General features: G+C 37.3%; 1 protein-coding gene across 3 annotated transcripts; it reads left to right on the forward strand.

The window, feature by feature from the left end:
- The first annotated feature begins 1,917 nt into the window (after positions 1 to 1,917).
- On the forward strand, positions 1,918 to 19,985 carry pde9ac (phosphodiesterase 9ac). Of its 3 annotated transcripts, XM_084716962.1 has the most exons (20): positions 1,918 to 2,065; positions 2,463 to 2,618; positions 5,336 to 5,406; positions 6,294 to 6,371; positions 6,982 to 7,025; positions 7,186 to 7,240; positions 7,514 to 7,584; positions 7,707 to 7,794; positions 8,817 to 8,895; positions 9,007 to 9,081; positions 9,177 to 9,263; positions 9,474 to 9,578; positions 10,717 to 10,799; positions 11,070 to 11,226; positions 12,778 to 12,891; positions 13,215 to 13,319; positions 13,470 to 13,598; positions 14,710 to 14,805; positions 17,673 to 17,755; positions 19,183 to 19,985. In XM_084716962.1, exons 2-19 carry the CDS (start codon positions 2,550 to 2,552, stop codon positions 17,721 to 17,723), a joined length of 1,557 nt encoding a protein of 518 aa, XP_084573088.1. In that variant the 5' UTR covers positions 1,918 to 2,065; positions 2,463 to 2,549; the 3' UTR covers positions 17,724 to 17,755; positions 19,183 to 19,985. The 3 variants fall into 3 exon arrangements, with proteins under 3 accessions (XP_084573088.1, XP_084573086.1, XP_084573087.1); XM_084716960.1 differs by lacking the exon at positions 17,673 to 17,755 and having other exon boundaries at positions 1,919 to 2,065; XM_084716961.1 differs by lacking the exon at positions 17,673 to 17,755 and having other exon boundaries at positions 1,926 to 2,065; positions 2,485 to 2,618.
- The last annotated feature ends 3,366 nt before the right edge of the window (positions 19,986 to 23,351 follow it).

Genomic DNA, 23,351 nt, shown 5'->3' on the forward strand with positions numbered 1-23,351 from the left:
GCAGAGTAGGTGTCCTGTGAGCTCAATGGAGATGATGTATGATGCTCTCGATCTCTAATTAATTACCTCCTCCTGCTGCCTGGTCGAGCCTTCTCACTAATGTCCTTGTCACACCAGCCTGTTGGTGTGAAATTCCCAGTGGAGGAGGGTGACTTTATTGTTAAAAAGCTCTTATCCAGCCTTTTGTGTCCAGGTCAGGTCGTGCAGTAGCTCGTAACAGGTAATTCCCGAGAAGAGCCCTGCCTTTTGTCTTTATATGGGTTGATGGACAAATGAAATAGAGAGTAGAGTACCAGCTCCTGGTTTTCCTACCACACATAATATTTACTTGATGTGATATGTTATGCACTTAATTCACTTAATATTATCATCCTGTTCTCCCCTTTTACAATTCTACAACTAATTCTACTTCTGTCTACTCTGAACACACAAAACATATTACATACCTGTCATCTGTCATGTAGTGGTGAAAAGAAGTGAAGTAAATTTACTGCAGTACTGCCTTTTATTTAAGTGTTTCCATTTTATGCTACTTTATACACTAAATTTCAGGGACAAATATTGTACTGTTGACTCCACTACATGTATTTTAACAGTTATTGTTGCTTTTTGTTAATTCTCACATTAAAACTTTACATTAAAACATAATAAACATACAAAATGCAATGTATTAGTTGTTACCCTGTTCACTGGAATTTACATTTATTTATTTATTTCTGCATTTATATTAGATTTTTATTATTATTATTATTTGTTCCTCTCTTTCCCCCTGATGGTCTAAAACACATGGTGTTGGTGTCTATAATTAGCACGTGCTACCACCCTGATGGACAGCATTATATATTAATTTTTGTTATTTTGTAATATTTTGTAATCATTAATTATCTTTTTTAATCAAAATTATTGCTAGAGACAATTCAGCAGTCTCTGGATGTTGGTAGGGACATGTTGCTACCATCCCTACCCAACTCTACATTCTTGGTATTGGCACTTTTAGTAAAAAGATCTAAAAACTGTTGTGGAAGAGGCATCTTTCCTTTGTGTGAAGTTTTCCTCATCCAAACCAAGGATCTAAAGATAGGCAACAATATATATTATGTTGTACAGATTATAAAGCTTTGCAAGACAAATTTGAGATTTTGGTCTATGAAATTAAAGACATTAAGACAGGTCAGGCCTTTATAGCAAGGGTTTTGCAGTGGATTTAGCATGTGTTTATTTCTTTTCTCCTCCACTTTCAATTGTAAGTTGTTGCTAAAAAACACAGCACTTCCAAATGTTCTCAAGTGCTCTGCTGAACTCAGCTGACCAAACCATCTGCCAGACCTGTTCTTAACAATGAAGTGGATAAGTGGACTGTGGACACACACAAAGAAATACATAGAAAATGGCCACAAATACACTGAATGCACGTAACACACATCCACACATATGTACATATAAATGCAGCACTTGTGTGGCTCAGTTACTCACAGAAAGAACAAAGTCACATATGAAATTAGGGTCCACCCTGGTCAGAAGTGGCATCCCCCTGATAAGATATAATTTTCCATGTGTCACTGAGTGCTCTTATGTTTTGCTCATGCCTTTTGGGCCAATAATAACTGCTGTTTTCAACAGAATACAGGCTTAATATAATTCTGTAGGACCATTTCAATCAGATATCTGTGATAAACTGTTTATGTTCAGTTTCTCATAAAGTAATAATGCCTGTGTGTTCTTTTCTATCAGATACAGTGAGTCAGACTATGTAGATAAGCAGTTTGTGACGAGTGCAGGTAAAAGCCCTTCACCGCTTAAGACATTAGGGGTTGTCTTCTTTTTTTCTCCATGGTAACAGTCCCCTGGCAACCTGTAAGAGTGCTGGTTATATTCATAGTACTCCATAGCCCCCCGGCTCCCTCACGCATACTCTTCCTCACCTTCTCCATCCCTCACATCCTCTCTCTCCTCCCTGTGCGTCTGTGTGTTTGTGTCTGAGCGTGTCTGCATGTGAGTCAGCTGCATCCTCAGCACCTGGGACATTACCTCCAGTCTCCACAGGGGAAGCTGCACCGCCGACACTGTGAGTTTTAACACATCTGCTGTTACTTTTTGTGAATTCATTTGACTTTTTAAAACTGTTATGTATACTTATATTTTCTGCTTTATTGCAAGTGGATGTTTTACGCTTTGTTTGCACTGTGGAAACTGGCTGTGTATTATGGTAAATAATACATGTAAATGGCCATTTTATTCATCACATGTTATGCATGCGTCTACATTTTCATGATAATGTTTTAGCATTTTTATTTCTCTATGTTTTTATGTTTTTCTTACTTTTTTAAGTATATATTGGCAACAGCAAAAACAGTATCTTCTTATGTCATGATTTATTGTTTTCATCAGGCATTATCTGCAGAAATGTACTGAAAACATGCATGTTCTCCTGATTTGTTTCTTTTGCGCTTCCTTGTTCAAAGACCCTGGTTGTCGATTCTTCAGGTTTGTTGATCAGGACTCTAAGCCAGAATCTTTGCGGGTGTGTAAGAGAGGAGAGGGAGGTCAACATGGGCTCCAGCTCCTCCTCCTATGCTCCCAAAACTATTTACCTGGATGTGGATGGGAAAGTGCAAAAGGTGAGTCCAATTACAGAGGAAATATTATATTTCTTTGATCTTTGTTGTTGTTTACAACATAGATGTAGATATTTAGATGAGATTATAGCCTCAGACTTTATTTTCGGCCTGCGAGTGTAAATGTATTCATTATGTATAAATCCAAAAATTCATATATTTAAATACATAACCTCAGATAAAACTTTGTCAGATACTTAAATAACATGGTGAAAAACATCACAGTAAAGTAACTTAACATAACTTAGACATTTCTGCAGTCGAGAAGAGGTGAAGGCTGAAGCTATAGACACATATATTAGCATTAGCATTAGGGTCTGTTAACAACAAATTCAAAGTATGTAGAAATCTTGGATATTCTACATACTCACAACTTTATGATGCATGTGTCTCCCCTATAATAAATTATGCTTCAGGGATATGGGGCTTTAAAGATTATAAAGTAGCAGACTCCATACAAAACAGAGCTGCACATTTTTTTTAGGTGTTCATAAGTTTGCTCCTATTTTGGCTGTTCAGGGTGATTTGGGTTGGATTCCTGGTTCAATAAGGCGGAAATGTGAGATGATTAGACTGTGGAAAGTTACTTGCTAAATTTGAGGCAAAATGGTTAAATGATTTTGTTAAAACCAAAATTACAAACATATATTCAAATCAAGCACAATTATGGTCCTGAATTTTATGTTACAGCAAATTTTACAAGGAGTCAGAGGTCTTTAGTTGCACATTTAAAAAGTTGGTGGATTTAAAAACATCCAGGAGGATGACGGGTTATGTGAGCTGTGTGATTTAGGAGAAGTTGAGAGTGAATTACATTTTCTTTTGTATTGTCCTTTTTATGAGGAGTTAAGAAAACCTATATTTAATGAAATGTCTGTTCAAAAGAAATGTTCTGGTGCTCTGATGATGTCAGAATGGAATGGTTGTTTAATTTTAATATTTATAAGTTGGCCAGTTTTATTCCTAAAGCTTGGAAAAAGTGTCAGGAAAGGTTATTTAATTAACATTAATTGTGAGCTATGTTGTGTTCTTGTTTTGTTTTGTTTTGCTTTTCTGGTTTCTGGTCTGTTTTATCTAAATAATGGTGTCTTGTAAGCCTGTTTGGGCTGGGCACTTGCTTGTGCATGAAACAAAATAACAATTTATTCATTCATTCATACATATATATTCGTTTACATATATTCAACAAAATACAAAACATAAAAACAAACCCAAAAAAATAAATATAAAGACAATACAGTACAACCAAAAGGTTGAAAAATTAAGAAATTAAACATTTGTTTTATTTTTTGCAGATGAAAAGTGTCATATAATGTTGATACGATTGGGAAAAAAATTGATTCAATGGCTAAAAAAAATGGTATCTGTAGACCATAAACATGGTTGCAAAATTATATCTACAGTATGAACATATTGAAAATGGTGTATTATATGTCACCACGTGTCAACTATAGACAAAATCAATTAAATTCTTTAGGCAATACAGTCTAAAATATCTTTGAAACCATTACAGTTGGGACTCATCCAACAAATCTAAGTTTCAATTGATGAATTAATTTGTTTATTCAATCTAAAGACATTTAATTATTTAATGGCGAGTTTAATTATAAAAAACAACCTTAATAAACTTTAACTATGACAATTAAACAATTTAATTCACCTTCTCGACTCATACAGCCAGTATTCCCAGCTGACTAACCTCACCTGAGGAGGAGCTAAAATTAAATTGGTGCAGAGCATCTTACAGGTGTTACTGACAGAACCAAACACCTGTTGTTAACAGCTTCCACACCAGTGTTAATTTCTGCTGCCTAATAGCTCTGGGACATATGGATTCAGAGTTTTTCCTTACTCTTAAGTTTTCTGAAGCCACAGTTAAGCTATGAAGACAGAATGTTGAGTGCAAAAAAAAAACCTTTTTAATCATAACAACAGCAGAGCAACAGCTTGGTGATCATTTTAAGAGTCGTGACAAATGTTTTAAGGCTCGAGTTTCATGTTTCAGCGTTCCAAACATACTGAGATGCAGATAAACGCAGCACTTGCTGATCTGGTGATGTAGAGTGCTTCAAGTAGAGAGCTGGCGATGACACATGTCTATTCAAGAGCCCCGAGCCCACGGCCTGAGGCTGAATGTTTGTCTGCTACACCTGCTCCCTTCAAGATACAAGATTTTTGCACCGAGTATCTGCACACCAGCACTTTGCCGTCAACCCTCCATAGACAGATTCTGTACATGTACTGTACTCAGTCTTGTGCACTGCACTGATTGCATGACAGGCGTGGATAATGCTGCTTTCTTCAAGAGCTCCATCAGCTCTCACACTCCAGCTGTCCTTTTCTTTCCCTCTCTGGTCTCTCTGCTGACTTGACCTTATTCAACCATAAAATGAACCGACCCATACGTTACATTCCCATGTGACTGGGTTGTCTAAAAACACATGAAATCTGATAACCTTCCTCCCCTGTCAGAACACTGAGGCCTTATATCAAAACCACAGCAGCTGTTTGTTTGCAGGTGTGCCTTTGGAAACCATGTGCACACAGACTGGACTGTGTAGGATTTGTGAGCCACAGAGGAGGTTTTCTCCTAAATATGTTATATGATGATAATTATATGTGACCTTCTTACTCATTTCCATCATATGTGCATGAATTAATTCAAAATAAGCTTGTATTTGAATTAAGAAACCAATGAAAGAGCTGTGTTTTTCTCACAGGTGGTTTTCAGTCGGCACTGCAGCCCATGTGACATCAAGGAGCTTCTGTGTTCCTCATCTAACATCCCCAGGTTTGTTGTTTTGTGTCCTTGCTTGTATATCTGGATGCTCATCAATTTATTTACATGGAGACTACATCACTCGCTATCTTTGTCACTGAGCATAATTTAAAATTGCATGTCAAAAAATTAAGAATTATCACATAACGCTGCACAAAAATATCCTACAAGACGGAAGCTTATCGTGCAGGAAAGCAGACATTGACATGCACTTAAACACTTAAATGTAATAATCAGACAGACATACTCCCTTAGCCATGCACATAAAAACAGACCTCAATAAATGAGAAAAGGAACATGTAGTTGTCTTGTGCCTTAGTTTTTTGTTTTTTTTTTGCTTTCATTATTTTTTAGTTTTATTTCATTTATTGGCTTATTTAACAGGGACAGTACACATTTGCCAATAAGCTATTTTTTTCATCTGTAGTCCCTGGACACGTTAAAAGTTGCCATAAAAAACAGAATATAAGACTGAAATTAAAGAACTATCATTATTTATAAACATGTACAACAATGATAGAGAAAAAAGAGAATATTAATAGAAACTTCATTCTACATTTTCAGCTACTATTTAAAACATTCAACACAGAGACTCATAATATAACACATGCAACAAGAGAAGCATATTAATTTAAAAAAAACATGGACTAAAGACAGCAGTTTTTTACACACTGTTCTTTCAGCTCCTTTCCTTCTTCCTATTTGTTTTTAACTTGTTATGTAGACTTTATACAGGATATAAAGCACCCAGGGCATAATCAAAATATGCAGTTTTATGTCTAGCAAAAACAACACACCCTTTATAGTTTGAGAAAACAAAAGTACAATTTAAAAAAAATGTAATAAAACTCAGTGTATTCTTTTTCCTACCTTTTTTCCCTCTCATCCTCTCACTGCAGGAACACTGCCATCATGATGGTGGACCCAGAAGGTGCCTTGGTCTCCATAGATCCCACCATGCCCACAAACTCTCCAAAGTAACATACCAACATTGATATAGTATACTTGTATAGAGTTACATTTTACATATGTCATCCATTTAAACCCCCCCCCCCCTAGAAACAGTATCTGACAAAATCTCACAGGGTTCATTTCAAGGTCTACTGTGTATGGTTTAGGGGGATCTATTAGCAGAATATGGCAGAAATTGTATATAATATCAATAAGTATGTTTTCATTAGTATCTAATCACTTGAAAATAGGAATTGGGTTTTTGTTACCTTAGAAAGAACTGGTTACATCCACATGAGGGCGCAGATCCTTTACCATGTAGGCCGCCACATTGCAGCGCCATGTTTCTAACAGTGTCTCTAAAAGGCCTTGTGCATTTTGTGCAAGTTTCACGGCCACTGTAGGTTCTTCGACACACGTAAGTAGAGGTGTCTGCAATCTGCCAGCTCAGATGCCTCTAAATCCTACACAATCCTCATTTAATAGCTGCTTTGGAGCTTTCACCATATTAACCTTTGTGGTGAGATTGTTCTGTCAACTGTAATTCTTTGCAAAATACCTGTAAATATAAAGAAATGGTTAGGCTAATGTCAAAAGTTGAGAGGAATTACAACTGCTCCTTTGATTTCCTTGCAGCTCTTTGTACAAAGTTGTCCCTCTGTCTACTGGACAACTTGGAGGTAAAGTCTCAGCAACTGCTTTATTCTCCGTTACACTAACTAGCTGATTAATACATACTGTACATTCATCCATTCGCAGCACATGTGCCGTGAAAATACCAAATTTGACAGCGTGACTGCTGTATATAATGATTCATCAAGAGTGTGTTTATGTCTGCAGAGAAGGAGGACATGTTTCAGAACGTGCTGTCACAGGTGGCGGAGCAGTTCAGCAGGTAACGCCTCACTTGTTTATGTTATGTTATGGCTGAAGCCTTCCTGTCCCTCTCCACCCTCACACATACCTCACACACATACCTGACACCAGTGACTTTCAGTGATAACACACGCTGCAACCCATTGCGGCAAGTTCAAGACAACAACAACAAGTTCTTTCACCTCTGTCAGCTATCTTGTGGGCCTCATTCCAGTTTGATTTTGTCGTTATGACCAATTAAGCATGTGAAATACGTTGATGTTCTATTCTTATCATTGTCCTCTTCTCGCAGAGCCTTTCGCATTAATGAGTTGAAGACTGAGGTCACCAACAGGCTAGCTATGCTGGAGAAGAGAGTGGAATGTAAGTGGTACATTTTACTGTATTGTTTAGATGAAAGGATCCCCTAAAAACTTGAAATACAGCAAGTAGAAACATTCCCCAAGTGAAGCGAAACTGTGATATATCTTGTCATTTTGTTTCAGTGGAGGGCTTGAAGGTGGTGGAGATTGAGAAGTGTAAAAATGATCTGAAGAAGCTACGAGATGAGATGACTTCAAGAGGTGGTGGCAGGTGAAATGAAGAATAATGTTAGATGTTAGACATCTTACCGCACTGAAGTGCTGAGTTGCATAAACCACCTTAAGTTTCCAACGTAAGTTTGTTCTTAAGTAAAATATTTCCCTAAGCTCAGGGCTTCATTTATGAGCATTGCATAAAGCCTCTGAAGATGTCTGAAACTGAGACTTTCATAGCAGTTTCTGTCATAATAGAGCACATGTGCACTTCAGTTACCATGGTTACACCTCACTCACATTATTCTTTAATGATATTTGACAGCATGTTTGTCAGTTGTTAGCTAGCTTAACTAACACACTTAATTGGCATGTGCATGCAACTGGAAAATGAAAATGTTTTTACATATGGTTTTAGAATATGTGAAGCGAAACATTTAATCCAAAATAAATTTAACCCAGCCATAACAAAAACACACAAACAGAAGATGTGGCAGATGTGAAATTAACTGAAGAGACAGCAAAACACTGACAGGAGTCGACAAAAATGATATAGTTAACATAAATATATGAGACAGAGTTATGTCATCGTTTGGCCGACTAGTCACAAGTTACTCGTGCTATTACTAACTATTCTGTTCTAACACGTTGTGCATCCTGAAAAATCCATATTGGTATCTCCTACTCTTCAATCACTAAAAATGCTGTTATTGTCTGATGTTCCACAAATAAAGATCACACGTGCGAATGCACATCTTAACCTCACATGGAATTCAACTTCGGTGAAGTTTGACCAGCAAAATTGCAGCCTGAACCAGTACCAAGACGTGTGTGTGCTGTTCACCTCGGCAGGGGATGGCCGCTCCCCCCGCATTCGCATATGTATGACCAAAACCTTTTGGGATTGTTATGCGTCCCCTAAAATTTCTGAGGAAAGTGGTTACTAAGGACTTTCTAGCAAGGGAATAAGTAGCTAAGTGAAAACATTTTTCCAAAGTCATCCTCAGATGAAAATCAAACCAAATCAAGTAAAATCACTGTCAAATGAGCTTTTCTGGACTTCTTTCCTTTTAAATCCAGAGTCAACTGTCCATGTAAATATAACTTTGATGATGGGAAGAAGGTCACTCCTAGACGAGACGTCCCCAATTACCCCAAGGTATGTCCACTTGGACAAATGTCTTTATTACTATTAAACAAAGTTAACATCATGAATCACCAAAGCATCTTTTCATGTTCTGATGGTTTTATTTATTTGGTATATACACAGTACACACTGTCTCAGGAGACTGTTGAGGCGCTCAAGAAGCCAACATTCGATGTCTGGCACTGGGAACATAACGAGGTTTGTTGATATTGCCTCACCATAATTCAATTTACATTCCCCGTTATTCAGGTGACTGATATTTGACTTGTTTTTCTCTGCCTTTGTGGCTGCAGATGCTGAGTTGTTTGGAGTATATGTACCATGACCTGGGACTGGTGAAGGAATTCAACATGAACCCAATCACACTCAAACGCTGGCTGGTAAAGTTAGAGTGTAAAGATGAACTGAGCACATGGAAATACTGCATGCTGCAGATCTGAAACAAGCTTTTAGCTAAAAAACAGCAGTATTGCTAAGAGCCATGCTCTGACAAGGACTACAAAATGATCATTAAAGGGAACCAGACAAAGAATACGGTTGATTTAACATTCTTTAGTCAGTTGCTGAATGAATACCTCTCTGTTTTCTAGTTGGCGATTCAGGAGAACTACCGTAACAACCCTTTCCACAACTTTCGCCACTGCTTCTGCGTTAGTCAGATGATGTACGGCATGATTCACCTCTGCAACCTACAGGTATGGTGCATGTTTGTGGGCGTGTGAGTGTTCATACATGTCAAGGATGTCATTCAACTGAATTATCCTCCATTTAACACTGGAAGTGCCAGAAATTCCACTGAACTACTAGAACTGCTATAAGCAACCATGTGAATTTCAAACTCTATCAGCTCTATCTAGCTAAAGTCAAATAACACAAAAATATGAAGTTAAATTATGTGTTTATCAATATGCAAGCCATTGCAAATAGTTAATCATAACAATTGAACATATTCACACCAGTATTTTTCTATAGGATGATAACCATCAGAGAGCCCATTCACATTTTAGATCAATCTAGAATTACTCAGAATGAGTATCAAACTATTTATTTCATAAGATTACAAAACATTTTATTTTAACATATGTAACAATTTTCCTTTTAGAACCATCACAGAAAATCATAGCCCATGGGAAAAGGTGGGAAATCTGACACATAAAAGCATAAGTGTACAACACACTGCAATATGTATAATAATATAAAATAAAAATATACAAACTGTACTTCCAGCAGGTTTTGTTTTACATGCTTCCATTTTGGTGTATGCAGCCACGATGGTTGCAGTAAGTAAATGTACTTTATGTCAAAATTTGAAAGGTCTAACACAAAAAGTCAGCGAGTTATAGGTGCTGCTGTTCCTCACATTCTTTAATTAATTTACTTTACTGATTTGGACAATTTAGTCTAATTATTTATATTTTAATATAAACAAGTTAATAGAACTTGAAGTGTCTTGCAAAGTTTCTTTGACAGACATGATTGCTAAGCAAACAAGAAAACAAAAAAAGTAACACGTATGGCAGAAACAGGTAAAAATTATAACATTTTCTTTGCCTTTTGTGTAATTTATATAGATAGATTTTTAATTCAGCAAAGTGATTGTGCATATAACTTTGAAATCAGTCAAAATGACAGTCATGGCTGTTAGAGCATGCATTATTACAAAAATAATTTCTGTCACAAATAGAAAAAAAAAAAGACTGATTAGCTCATGTTCTGAACAATTAAACACTATTTTTTACGAGTCACATTTGTGTTTGAAGCACCAACCGACGAATGTCCAGACTGGACATTTCTCAGTTTGTAATAAGGCCTTTAATTTCCACTGTTGTCCAGGAGAAGCTGACTCTAACGGATATGGGAATTCTAATGACAGCTGCAGTGTGTCATGACCTGGACCACCCTGGCTACAACAACACGTAAGACTCACTATTCTGTGTGTAGGGGTGTTGACAGATAGACCAATGCAGATTGCCCATTGACCCCAGTATGTTTTGACATCCTCGACACAACACGGTAGTCAATGAACTGTGAAACTAGTTCAGCATGGAGAGAGTTCAGGTATGAAAACACGCTGATTTAGATGATCATGTTGTTTTTGGAGTTTTGGGAAGGTGAGGGCCTCTCTTATCAGCTTCATGGGAATATACAGTTAATCAGTCCATTCGCCCATGTCATCCATCTATCAGGTACCAGATCAATGCCCGCACGGAGCTGGCAGTGCGCTATAACGACATATCTCCTCTGGAGAACCATCACTGTGCTGTGGCCTTCCAGATCCTCTCTCTCCCTGAGTGCAATATCTTTGCAAACGTGGATCCTGAAGCCTTCAAACAGATCCGACAGGTGAGCGTTGCATGTAAAACTCACACTAGTCTATTCATGATGGGAATGCTGAGTTTGACAAATCTGTCACATATTTAGAATCAATCTGAAGACTATTTTGATTTTATGACTCAAAAATGCACGTTTCTTCTTACCTGTAGTGCTACTTATCCATCTAGATTATTTTAGTGTGAGGTGTAAACTTTTGGAGATATCATAGAGATGTCTGCCTCCTTTCCAGTTTAACAGAGCTAGTTGGCACGCAAAGCACCAAAAGAAAGAAAGATAAAGAAAAAATTGAAAAACTCAGACAGCAATGTCTCTTTCCAAAAATCATGATGCTAAAAATAATCCACAGACCTTGTTGTGAGTAGTTTCATGTGGGAACCGTTTTCTTTCTACCTGCCAATCGTATCACTCAGGCTGTTACAATAACTGAAATTTTGAATATTGACAACCCAAACGCAGAGGATGGCAAGCAACCGCAAAAACCACTGAGTTCATGTTTTTTTCTTTTTTCTCTTATTGTTTTACACTTCAATGTGTATTAAATGAATGAATCAATGCTTTTGAAAAAATTCAACAAGCAATAAAAGGGCCAATAAAGGTTCAACATCAAGGAGGGGTTGATTCCACCTGTCAGTGACCCGATTTTAAACTTGAAGACTGTAAATTTTGCCATGTTTTATGTTGCTTCACTGTTTATTTCATAGGTTAACCTGTTGAACTGGGCATTAGCATGTTCCATGGCTAGTGTTCCTACTCCCACTGGCTGAGGCGCTGCATGTACATTTAGTCAGTAGACATGTCCTGAAGGTAACGATGTGGAAAACAAAGGTCAAACTGCAGGAATTTATTTGAAACATTGTGTAATTATGACTTTTGCCCAGCAGCTAGCTTGCTTAGACAGTTGCATTGCAGTGAAGTGAGATCCACAGATTTACTTTATTTTATTTTATTTTATTTGTTTATTTAAGAGGGACAGTGAACACAGTTAAATATTGCTGTAAATGTGCCTGAGTTAGCCAGGGGGTGTTTTTCATCTGAAGTCCTGTTACAAGATAACAACTAACTCAGTACTCATATTGCTTCATTTCTCATAAATGAAGTAATTTGCAAAAACAAACAGAAGATAGCTTCTATCTACTCACAGACAAGAGGTCTCCTTCTCATCCATGAGTAGATGCATGCTTGCTTCTGCACAGTGATATGGTTAGTTGATGGCAGAAAGAAAATAGTTTCTACATGAAACTGCTCACAGCAAGGTCTGTGTATTATCTTGAGTAACTGGGTCACAATCTATGGAAAGACACATTTCTGTTGCCTTTTCAAATGTATCTTGAGGCACTTTGAGCACCACAAGAAAAGTGCAAGACACTGATATTGCCAAAAACTTGGAACTCACAACAACTATCTGGGTGGATAAATAACACTGTACTTGTGATTTTGTGGCGAACCCTTTAATCTTAAACAATGGCATACATATGAATCTCAGGCCTTTTTTGATTTTATCACTTTAATGTTAGCAATGTCATGCAAACATCTAAAACAGTTGTGCTCTTATATTTCCAGGCAATTATCACTCTCATTCTGGCCACTGACATGGCCCGACACGGAGAGATACTAGACTCCTTTAAGCAAAAAGTGGACAACTTTGACTTCACCAATGAAGAGCATGTGACATGTGTACGTATACATTAAGCATTTCAAGATCACATTGCATGTCCACCTGACATCAGCTGTTTACTGTACTGTACATGCAAGATATGGCCTCAACACAAGCAGGCCTTTATCTGTTGAGTGTTCTGTAATGAGTAAAAGCCAAATGGATTGTATTTGTATAATTGGGAGGGCAGGCACATAAATACAGTGGACGCTGTAGGGCAGGGTTGTGTGTGTGTGTGTGTGTGTGTGTGTGTGGGTGATGAATAGGCTTCTTTATTTTGTGTTTGTGGGGGTGGGTATCTTTGTTTATGTGCATGTTTGTGGTTGTTGGTTTTTTTTTTCAGCTGAAGATGGTTTTGATCAAGTGCTGTGATATTTCCAACGAAGTGAGGCCAACTGAGGTAGCAGAGCCATGGGTGGACTGCCTACTGGAGGAGTACTTCATGCAGGTGACCTCAACCAAAGCATTCACAGAACTCCAGATATTCATCATGTCAACTCAAATGAAAGAAAAAAGTACATTATGAACAATAGTGACCCATAGTGGGTGATGTTTTCTGTGGTAAATGAAAAAATATTCCCACGTGTGCGCTCTTCAGAGTGACAGGGAGAAGTCTGAGGGTCTCCCTGTGGCTCCCTTCATGGACAGAGATAAAGTCACCAAACCCACTGCACAGATTGGATTCATCAAGTTTGTCCTCATCCCAATGTTTGAGACTGTCATGAAGGTAGGACAGTGTGTGTACAGATGTGTTGCTTTTAGGGTTGCAGATTTTCAGAATTTCCACAAAAAAATCTTTAGCCCATAGCTGCATATGTTAACAATCAATAATCTGAGGAAAAGACATGTAGGTTATTAATCAAGAACAAAATGCATGTCTTTTTCTCAGTTTAAGTTTCATTTACACTGTGAGTCTTTAACATTTTTCAGACAAAGCAACCTTTGGCTGATAGAGAGAGACCGAGCAGGGATGCCCGACCACATGAACTGCACTGAATATTTTTGGGTCTTCTCTTGCTCGTGCCTACCTGTAGATGCTCAGCCAGCAGCAGTTGTAGCATGGCGAATGTTAGCTAATGTTAATGTGTCAACCTCAACCACTGCACTTTGACGGTGAATTTTGAGGTGGCTGGTTTGTCAGTCTTGTGCTCATGAAGTTATGAAACAATCCATTTTTAACTAATTGGCTGATTTATTTAAAACAAAATAACATGTTACTGTAATTCCATTGCTTCTGGCTGTAACTAGTCATGTAAGTAATTACTTTTTTTTATTTAAAAACGCAATCAAAATTACTGAAATTCAGATTGCCTGGTTACTTGTTACTTTTGTCTTACCTGAAAATAGTGGACAGCTGCAACGTACAGCCGACGTAGCAGAGAAACGCAGCCTGTTCCCCGATCTGTCACTGAATCTCACCAAGCTTGAGCTTGTTTTTTCAGAGTGTGATATTAACTGTTCATCCTATAGTTATTTATTAACTACTGTAGAAATGCTTGGCCAAAATATCTGGCTTCCTGTGGGTCTAAATCCTACTGTCTAAACCATAGGCAATAAAAATATTGCGTACAGGTAGGATTACTAGTTGTTGCTGCCCTCTGGTGGTCAGGAGAATTAAAAATGCCTATCAGTGATAATGGAAAAAATGATATAATTTCACCAGAACAGTTTAACTACACTGACATTATAAATTTACACTAATTAATGTTAATATTTGTGCATTAATAAGATAATTGAGGCATACATGTATAATAATGCAAAAATGTTACTTTACTTGTAGCTAAATTTCAGTAACTTGCACACTGCAAATAATGTTCTCTGTCTGTGTTGTCTGACAGCTTTTTCCTCAGATTGAGGAGATCATGGTTCAACCTTTGAGAGACTCTCGTGACCACTATGAGGAGCTGAAACAGATTGATGATGCCATGACAGAGGTAGAAGAATCTATCTATCTGTCTATCTGTCTGTCTGTCTCTCTGTCTGTCTGTCTATCTACACTGTCAAGCTTTGTTCAAACAGTCATGTCAAACTAGATCTGTTGCAAGTCACCTGACAGTTTAACACAAAGTAATTTGTACCACTATTGCAACCAGTTTATGTTACACAACATGACATCAAATTGTAGGCTTGTTTGGTGAGTAGCAAGCTAGAGTCACTGTGATGTGACCAAGATTGCTAAAACATACACATACAAACACACAGACACACACACACGTACATACATGAACTTTCTCTGACCTCCTTTCATTCACCAGCTGGCTACTGTGTTATGTTACATGTAATTTTCCGAATGTTGTAAAGCTGTCAATAGTTTGTAGCACCAGGGAGGTGAAATATCAATGTCTCTGTTAGTAAGAGATGTTTCAGAATGTGAAAACTCTGAATGTAAAACGTTTGATTTAAAGGAGTAGTTCAACATTTTGGGAAATATGCTTTTTTGCTTTCTTGCTGGGAGTTAGATGAGAAGATCGAAGCCTCTCTCAGGTCTGTCTGTTAAATATAACGTTACAGCCAACACCCAGTAAGCTCAGCTCAGCACAGACACTGAAAATGGAGCGACAGATAGCCTGAATCTGGCCAGAAACTTTGAAAAAGTTCACTAATGAACTTGAGATATCAGTTTTTAAAATCTGTACAAAAACTGGTGTGTAAAAATGACAAATGTGCAGTGGGCTATATGCCAGACTGTTGGCACTGACCATTTGCACACAAGTCAAATCAAGTCATTTTGATTTGATTCAGATGCTTTACACTCTGTACATCATGCAATACCTTCTATCCTTAGAGCTTTGAGGCAGCAGAGACTCCCGAAAGGTAAATTCCTATTCCCTGCCAAGAAATAGTTGCAGAGGTCCTGAGCGGCAAGTGAGGATAAAACAATCTGGTGATAAATTTCTTAGTTTGATCTAAAAAGTTTTCTCCCCTCAGTTTGTGCCTTATGGTTTTTCTTAATCGTTTTGGGACATTTTTCAAAACAGTCTTAACGATTTCTAAAGTACCCAGAATATGATAAACACATTAGTATGTATACAGTAAATTTATTATGCAGCAGTGTGTTACATGAACCTCACCCCCACTTCACCTTTGACCTTCCATGTGAGGTCATGAACAGAAAACCACAAAACAGAGCCACAAAATGACACTCCTGTGATTCCTGGTTGTTCCTTTGCCAATTCAGCAGACATCACAAACATCCCATGTCATTTTTCTTCACATGCATGTCTGACAGATTTTGATAATTGAATGGATCATTTTGCATGTGAAGTCTCAAACCATGAAAGAATGTTTTGAAACGTTTGACTTTTTCCACTGAGAATCAACTGACCAGTGTTTGATTGACAAACCATGTGCAAGTGGTTATTCTGCAAGTTGTACTTATTCATGTACCAAAACACATGCATTTTGCTTGAATGAATGAGAAATTCAAATCTATTGTGAAAAAGAAATTATTTGCTCATAGATGTGAATTTATTGCTTTGTAAAAAGAAAAAGTAGTTCTAATTCAAGAATTTAGCCAAAACGAATGAGACAAACTGTAAGAACGGGTGAAAAGAGGTTTTGTCAGGTGAAACTTGGTTCCTTTAATGTTTCTTCATCTTTGAAACAGTTGGAAAAATGTTTTTCTAGGTGAAAAAAAATGCTGGTCATTTTTTAGGTTACTTCTTTTCATCTTTGTAAATAGGTCAAAAAAGTTTTAGTGGGGGCAGCATATAATTTTAATTTCAGCCACAGGAGGCTTAAGTGCATTCATACCATTCATATTTTCTTCCTGGCAAGTTTTAATTTTGTCCATGCATGCAACACAAGGTACATATTGTATATTGTGTGTTAGCAAGTTATGGTGAAGTGATGCACTTCAGCTTCCTCTGTCAGGATTATTGTCAAGTGCTTGTTGCTGTAATACTCATTTTAGCCAAAGGATTATTGTTAAGTGTTGTTTTCACTTTACAAAACTTTTTCCCCCCATCTGTTTCAGAGACAAAAAGGAGCTTAGAAAGATTATCACAGCAAAACTTTTTTTTTCAGCTATTCTTTAGTCATAAACACAAGAGAGAAAACCACTTGAGATCAGACAGAGAAAATGGATCACCATTGTTTTTTCTCACTTACTTCTTCAGGCTTCTGTAGTTCTGCACATAACTCCTGCAAAACTCTGATGTATTTCAATGACATTTTTCTGACTTTCTGCCAGAAAGTTGATGAAGCCCATTTCTCAAAATGACATATTTTTCCTTTAAGGCTTTTGAATTTGGCAATGTAATACTATAAACAATATAAACAAAGTAAGAAATAAGTTTTAAATTAAATTCTTACTTTTAGTTTCTTGCAAAATTATTACTATATCAGAATATAATTAATTGTATTGTGACCTCAGGGGATGTGGTGAATAAGGCTGGGAGTGAGACTGGTTTGAGCTTGCACTCACATGTGACACTTCTGGATGGTTGCAAACATGTTTTTGTGCCTGTGTGGACACAGTGAATTAATTCAGTTTGCACTCTGTAGCACAGCCTGTCCTTGAAGGTACTTAGAGTAATATAGAGAGTAAGGGTAAAAACAATGACTGGATTACATGTTTGCAGCTGTGAGAAGGATGCATGCAGAAAACAAATCCAAGTCAATCTACACTGGGCCATTTAAGCTTTTCACCTGGAGCTACCAAACACTACAAATTATCAGTTGTGCAATTTGTTTCTTGTGGGTGGGGTCACACACACACACACACACACACACACACATGCATTCACACACACCCATCAAACCACTTGCTAACATAAAGGTGTGTCTTTTGTTCAATGAGGCACAGAAGAAAAAAACTGAAAATATGTCATTAGGCGGGAAGAAGAAGTAAGCTGTGCAGTGAGTGAGTGCAGTGGTATCTGTGTAAGTAAAAGCAACTGACTCCCTGGTTGTGCTGCTCTAGTGTTTAGTGTTAGTGCGATGAGTGCCCTCTGTTTCTGCCTCTTTCTCTGGCCTCTCGACAGCAACTCTTCTCTACACTGAACTAATTCTTTCCACAAAAGCCAGACCTTTATGAATGTGCAGCACTTTCATCACTTTGGATTCGCCTTTTACCAAGGAGTTCATATCAATTTACTTACAAAAAGGAAAACCAACGGGTAGCCTAATCCCGTTTAGTCGGCTCAAAGTAAATTGGTTCAGCGTGAGAAATTCTTGGCAAGTGTTGAGTCTCAGTTGTAAAGAACTTAAAGAGAAAAGAAAGAAAAGTTCAACAGCTCACTAGAAAGAAAGAAATTAAAAGTAAAAAAAAACAAAATTTCTTAAAGTTACTATTAAAGGAACAGTTCACCCCAAAACCAAAATTTCCTCTTACCAGTTGTGCTGTTATCCATATCGATTGTTTTGGTGTGAGTTACTGAGTTTTGGAGATGTCGATTTCACGTACAGACTATTTTCTCTTTACAATAGAATCTACCAGAACTACTTTCTTTCTGCCGTAGAGCCTGTCGAAAGTAGTTCCTACATGAAACTGCTCACAACAAGCTCTGTGGATTATTTCGGGAAAACAGGTCAGGATTTCTGGAAAGAGACATTGTTGTCGAATTTTTCAGATATATTTTTTGCAGTACAAGCTGATTGCCATTTAGTCCCACTACATTCGGGGAAGGCCGATATCTCAACTTGGCAACTAAACCAAAACTATCTAAATGGATAAATAGCATTACGGGTATAAGGAAAAATAAATATTTTTGGTTTCAAACACTGTCCCTTCAGACAAATTCAATCAATCATTTCAGCAAACGCAATTCTTAAGTAAAAGTTTTTTGATTGTTGACATTCTAGCTGTTTTTGATTTCTTTTTCTTTCATGACAAATATCGTGGTTGTCAGGCGCAAACCTTGTATCTCTATATTTTGACTTTTTTTTTCATAAAATATTGCTACTGGTCTCCTTTTATGTCTGTCTGATGGTTTTAAATGTTTAACCTTTGCAAAGTATTAAAAAAAGCTTCTAACTTTAAATAAGCGACATTACTTTAAAAACACAGGGGATTTCAATATCCTGAGAAATAATAATTTTAGATACAAGGGTTCTGCCTGACAGTGATGATATATAACTTAGTTTACGCTATGGCTGACAACAAAGGGATGAAACTGTCACTCATTTGTTTCTCTCTTAAACACTCTGTTATCTTTTTTTACAGTGACAAGATACAACATTTTCCGCTCATGAATTGAAGCTATAATCTCTCTTTTCTGTCTCTTTTTTTTTTTTTTACGTTTCCGCAGAAATAGAGTAAAGTTACCCTGTCCTCACCTTGCCTAATCCAAGCTCTTATTTTATTTCAGGGGTCTTCGTTTGTGTTCAAATTCAGGACAGACTTTAAAAAAAGTGACTGAAGACGTTCTGCGTGGAGTTCTGATGATGACAGGTGGATCAGGAGGGAGAGACAAGAGACTGCTTGGCTACATACTGAACTAAACTTAGGCATCATGGTGGCATGTCTTGAACTTTGACTTAGACTTCTGCACTGGATGTAACAGAGAGGGACCTGCTGACCTCTGTATATTTATGGTGTTGATGTTGTTCACCTTAATTTTTTATTTCATAGTGCCTCGACAGTTTGAAGGACCAATTTCTCCAGAAAACATACTTGTGTTTTAAGCTTGATTACCACAAATTTTAAATATACAATGGCTGTGGAATATTTTCTTCAAACAGTCAATAATAATTTATTTTTTTCCCAGTTTTTCTAGTAGAAAATGAAATGCACGAACTTGGGCTGTCTTCACCACACTGTAGCAAGACATTTTTGATTGATATGGTCCTCTGGGTGTGCACCATTCTTTCTTCACACACAATGAGACATTTATTCAGCCTCCACAAATCTACATGTATTCTCTTCCCCAACACCTTTTAATAAAATAAAGACGTCTAGAGGCATATTTTGTCCAAAGAGTTACACAATTTGTGCTGTAAAAAAGTTTTAATATCTCACAGTACATGTAAAACTGGTATATTGTATGTCTGTTCATCTGTCACACCCTGTACGTCTTTAGATATAAAGGTTACACAACACACATTTCAGAGTGCTTTCTATCTTGAAAGGGCAACAATTTCAGGCCAGGATGAGGGGACCGAAGGCACCGTTTGTGAAAATTGTGAGTGTGCAGTTTTTTTAATTGAATAAAATTTGTTTATTTAATGCAGTGGCCTCAGGAAGGCTAAATAACAACAGTATAAGGCTAAAAGAATACATTTATTGATCAGACAACTCGCATACAGAAATAGTAGAACGCTAAATATTTTTTAATGCATGAATGATTCTGTCAAAGTCAGCAGGGGGAGGTGCATAGAAACAGCTTCTTGCAGCTTCCTCTGTGTCTCACACACCACTTTCACACAACAAACAGCATTGTTCTCAAACATCAGCAAAGCGTCAGTCATGTTTGCTATTTTTCTATAGATACATAAAGCTTAAATAGAGAACAGGAACATACTACTTGCTGGGCTGAGCCCTGTTAAGGCCCCTCACGGCACCGGGCCCCCTGTGTTCCCACAGTAAGTCAACTCCAGTGCCTTTATGAAATAAAACATTTGTGACACTTGTGAGAGAAAAGTTTAAAGTGCACTAATGAACCTGGAGAGAACCATACCATTATGTTTTTTATACCTTACAGATAATAAACATGAAGGTTCCTCCCCAACCTTGGAATTAGTTTGACAAAGCAATCCCATGTTACACCAACTTCATCAGTGTGCTCAGTTGCCATGGAGATAGATCTGTTGCCATGCAAGCTCAGCAGTTATTATGATTTCATCCATTTTCACATTCAGAAGTTCTTATTTGCTTTGAAACACTCACAGAAACAACTGCTGCGCTGGCTTGTCAACATATTTTAATTACAACCAAGTGTCTAGTCGCTGATAAAGACCATGTGTGATACAAAGATGCAGAAAAAGCTCGTGAATGAATCCAGAGTTGGAATTGTTTCATCACATCACTGTTGATTACTGATACATACAATGAAAGGACCAGTGTTCAGGATTTACTGGCATCTAGCGATGAGTTTGCACATTGCAAACATGTTGCTTCACCCTCCCCTTCCGAGATGGTAGAAGTTTGTGAAAAACCTGAAAGGCCTTATCTTAACCCAGCCTGACTACTGTAGAAACATGGCAGTGCAACATGGTGCCCTCGTAGAAGAAGGTCCACACACTCTGTAGATACAAACAGCTCATTTTAAGGTAACCAAAACACAATACTTTTTTCCAGGTGATTATATGCTAAACATAATTATGAATAACTTATTCCATTAATGCCATTAAGTCATTGTAAATCTTACACTTAAGATCTTTCATTGCAGAGAATCACACAACACATAAAGTGCTTCTTAAATCACTGTGATAACATTGTACTTACAAGTACTGGATTCAGTTAATAGTAACAACTTTACAGCTATTATGAGGACAAGAATGTCAACAGCAGCATGATTTCCTCAAATTATGTAAGTCAACAGAATTTAATAACTTAATAACTGTTTTCTGAATGTCTTTTACACCTGCACTGGAACATATCATAACACAACAGTGATACGTAACTTTAAGCAAGTTAATGTTTGTGTCAATAAAAGTGTTTGTAGGTAAATGGGATGTAACATCAATACCTCATCAAACCTGAGGTTGTTTATAGTTAATCTCTCTGTTGACAATACAGACTGATGTGTAAAGCTGCATGATCTTTACACGGAGTTGTTGTTGTGCAGACATTCCACCTTCTCCGCCCGTCATCCTGATTGAGATGCATTTTATTGCCACATTTGCCACTCAAGGGCTTGAATATAGTCGATATGTGTTGAAATATGACTAGTTATCTAGTTGTGTACCACCCAAAGGTGCTACTTATCTCAGCCTGCACCACGCCCCTTGCTCCCTCCACAGCTTCCCTTTGAGCCATATCAGATCTGGGTGGTTTTCTTGCGGCTACTCCTCACTGTTTTTATTACTCTGGGAATTTTTTGTAATATGTCGCCAATTACTCCAGAGCAACTATTGCCTCACCTGTTGGCCTCATTTCACACACAGAATACCACCTACATAGCTCTGATGAAATCATAGTAATAATACAGAGGAATGCACAGTAGGAGTCACCGACGGCTATACTTGTACTGCATCTTTGTGTCTTGGTTTGTTTGTGTCAAAATCAGTATAGGTAATGAACTTCAGTGTCACTCCTCTAGTCTTTAGCTTTAGAGTACAGTTTTTTAATTAACATGATCTTTTGTATGCATACTGCTGCAGCCCCGCGAAGTTGACATATAAGTCAAGATACAAAACAACAAAAAAGACAACAGTAGATCACGTGTTGTTGTTGCCACTGAGATGAGAGAAAGTGAGTAAACGTAATTGAGTGGGAGTGTTGTTGGACTGAATGTAATTACCCATCTTCTCCACATAGCGTGACTGTGTATTGACATTAACCTGCAGGGCTGCTCTGATGAAACAACATGCTTTCTTATCACAAATGATAAATGATACTACACAGTGCTCTGTTGCATGGCCAGTGATTAAAGCACTGTAACTCATAAATAAAAGGGCCTTCTTAGTGTCAAGTTGAGACAAAGTGCACTGTAGATAGATCTTTATTATGCTCTAAACACTCAAAAAATCTTTTTTGTAACTGTTCATTGGTGTGCAGCACAAAAATATCAATGAATAAAAACAAACAAAAGCAAATGAAAATAAAAGCAAAATATTATATTATTATTATAAAATAAGCAAAATATATAGGCTACAAAGACAAGGGTTAGAAAAAAAACAAAGTGACAGTATTATGGTAAGGTTGCAGCAGATGGGACATGGCAATCTTTTTACAGATTTAAGAAGATGAAATCTCGACCACCATTATTAATATATTTTAGTGTCTTGCTCGTTTATGAGAAAGTTTGTTGATGCTTAACTCTATCATCTTTGTGATATATCTTAGCTTAATTTAGCTGTTACAATCTGTCCTGCAGTAAAGCTCGGAAAACACATGATCCAATAAAAAAAGATGTGCTGTTTAAAGTTCTTGGCCCATTTCAGTCCTCAGTAACATACCTGATGTTAGCTAGCTAGAGAAAGATGAGTTGCAAGCTTTTTATAATGAGCAAGTGAGTTAGCACACAAAAACACACAAAGGCACAAACACATACAATTCGAGTTTAACTTTTTGGGGTAAGTGCCTTTGATCCTATTAATATAATTAAAGATTCTACCATCGACTGTACAGTAGAATCAACTGTATTATGATTTTCAGGGAAAATATACTTTGCAGATCCACAGCAACATGCTGTAAACAGGTTCTACAGAAAGCATTTTGCAGCATTATATAGTAATAATACTGTAAAAACTACAGAAACTTGACACTGAGTGAAATCATGGTGTAGTATGGTGCCCCCATGACTAATAACTTCTTCACCTTTTAGTCGCTACAACAAAAGATGAATCGCTCAGACTGAGCATGCTGCTACCCTGT

Source organism: Lutjanus erythropterus, chromosome 4 (genome assembly GCF_056507025.1).
Source record: "Lutjanus erythropterus isolate fLutEry1 chromosome 4, fLutEry1.hap2, whole genome shotgun sequence".
In the NCBI taxonomy this organism is placed as follows: domain Eukaryota; kingdom Metazoa; phylum Chordata; class Actinopteri; order Lutjaniformes; family Lutjanidae; genus Lutjanus; species Lutjanus erythropterus.

Excerpts from the sequence above, each read along its gene's own strand:
- pde9ac (XM_084716962.1), top strand. The coding sequence starts at position 2,550 with ATGGGCTCCAGCTCCTCCTCCTATGCTCCCAAAACTATTTACCTGGAT. Across the intron at positions 7,026-7,185 it reads GTCTACTGGACAACTTGGAG|AGAAGGAGGACATGTTTCAG; the intron begins GTAAAGTCTCAG and ends TTATGTCTGCAG. Across the intron at positions 13,599-14,709 it reads TGTTTGAGACTGTCATGAAG|CTTTTTCCTCAGATTGAGGA; the intron begins GTAGGACAGTGT and ends GTTGTCTGACAG.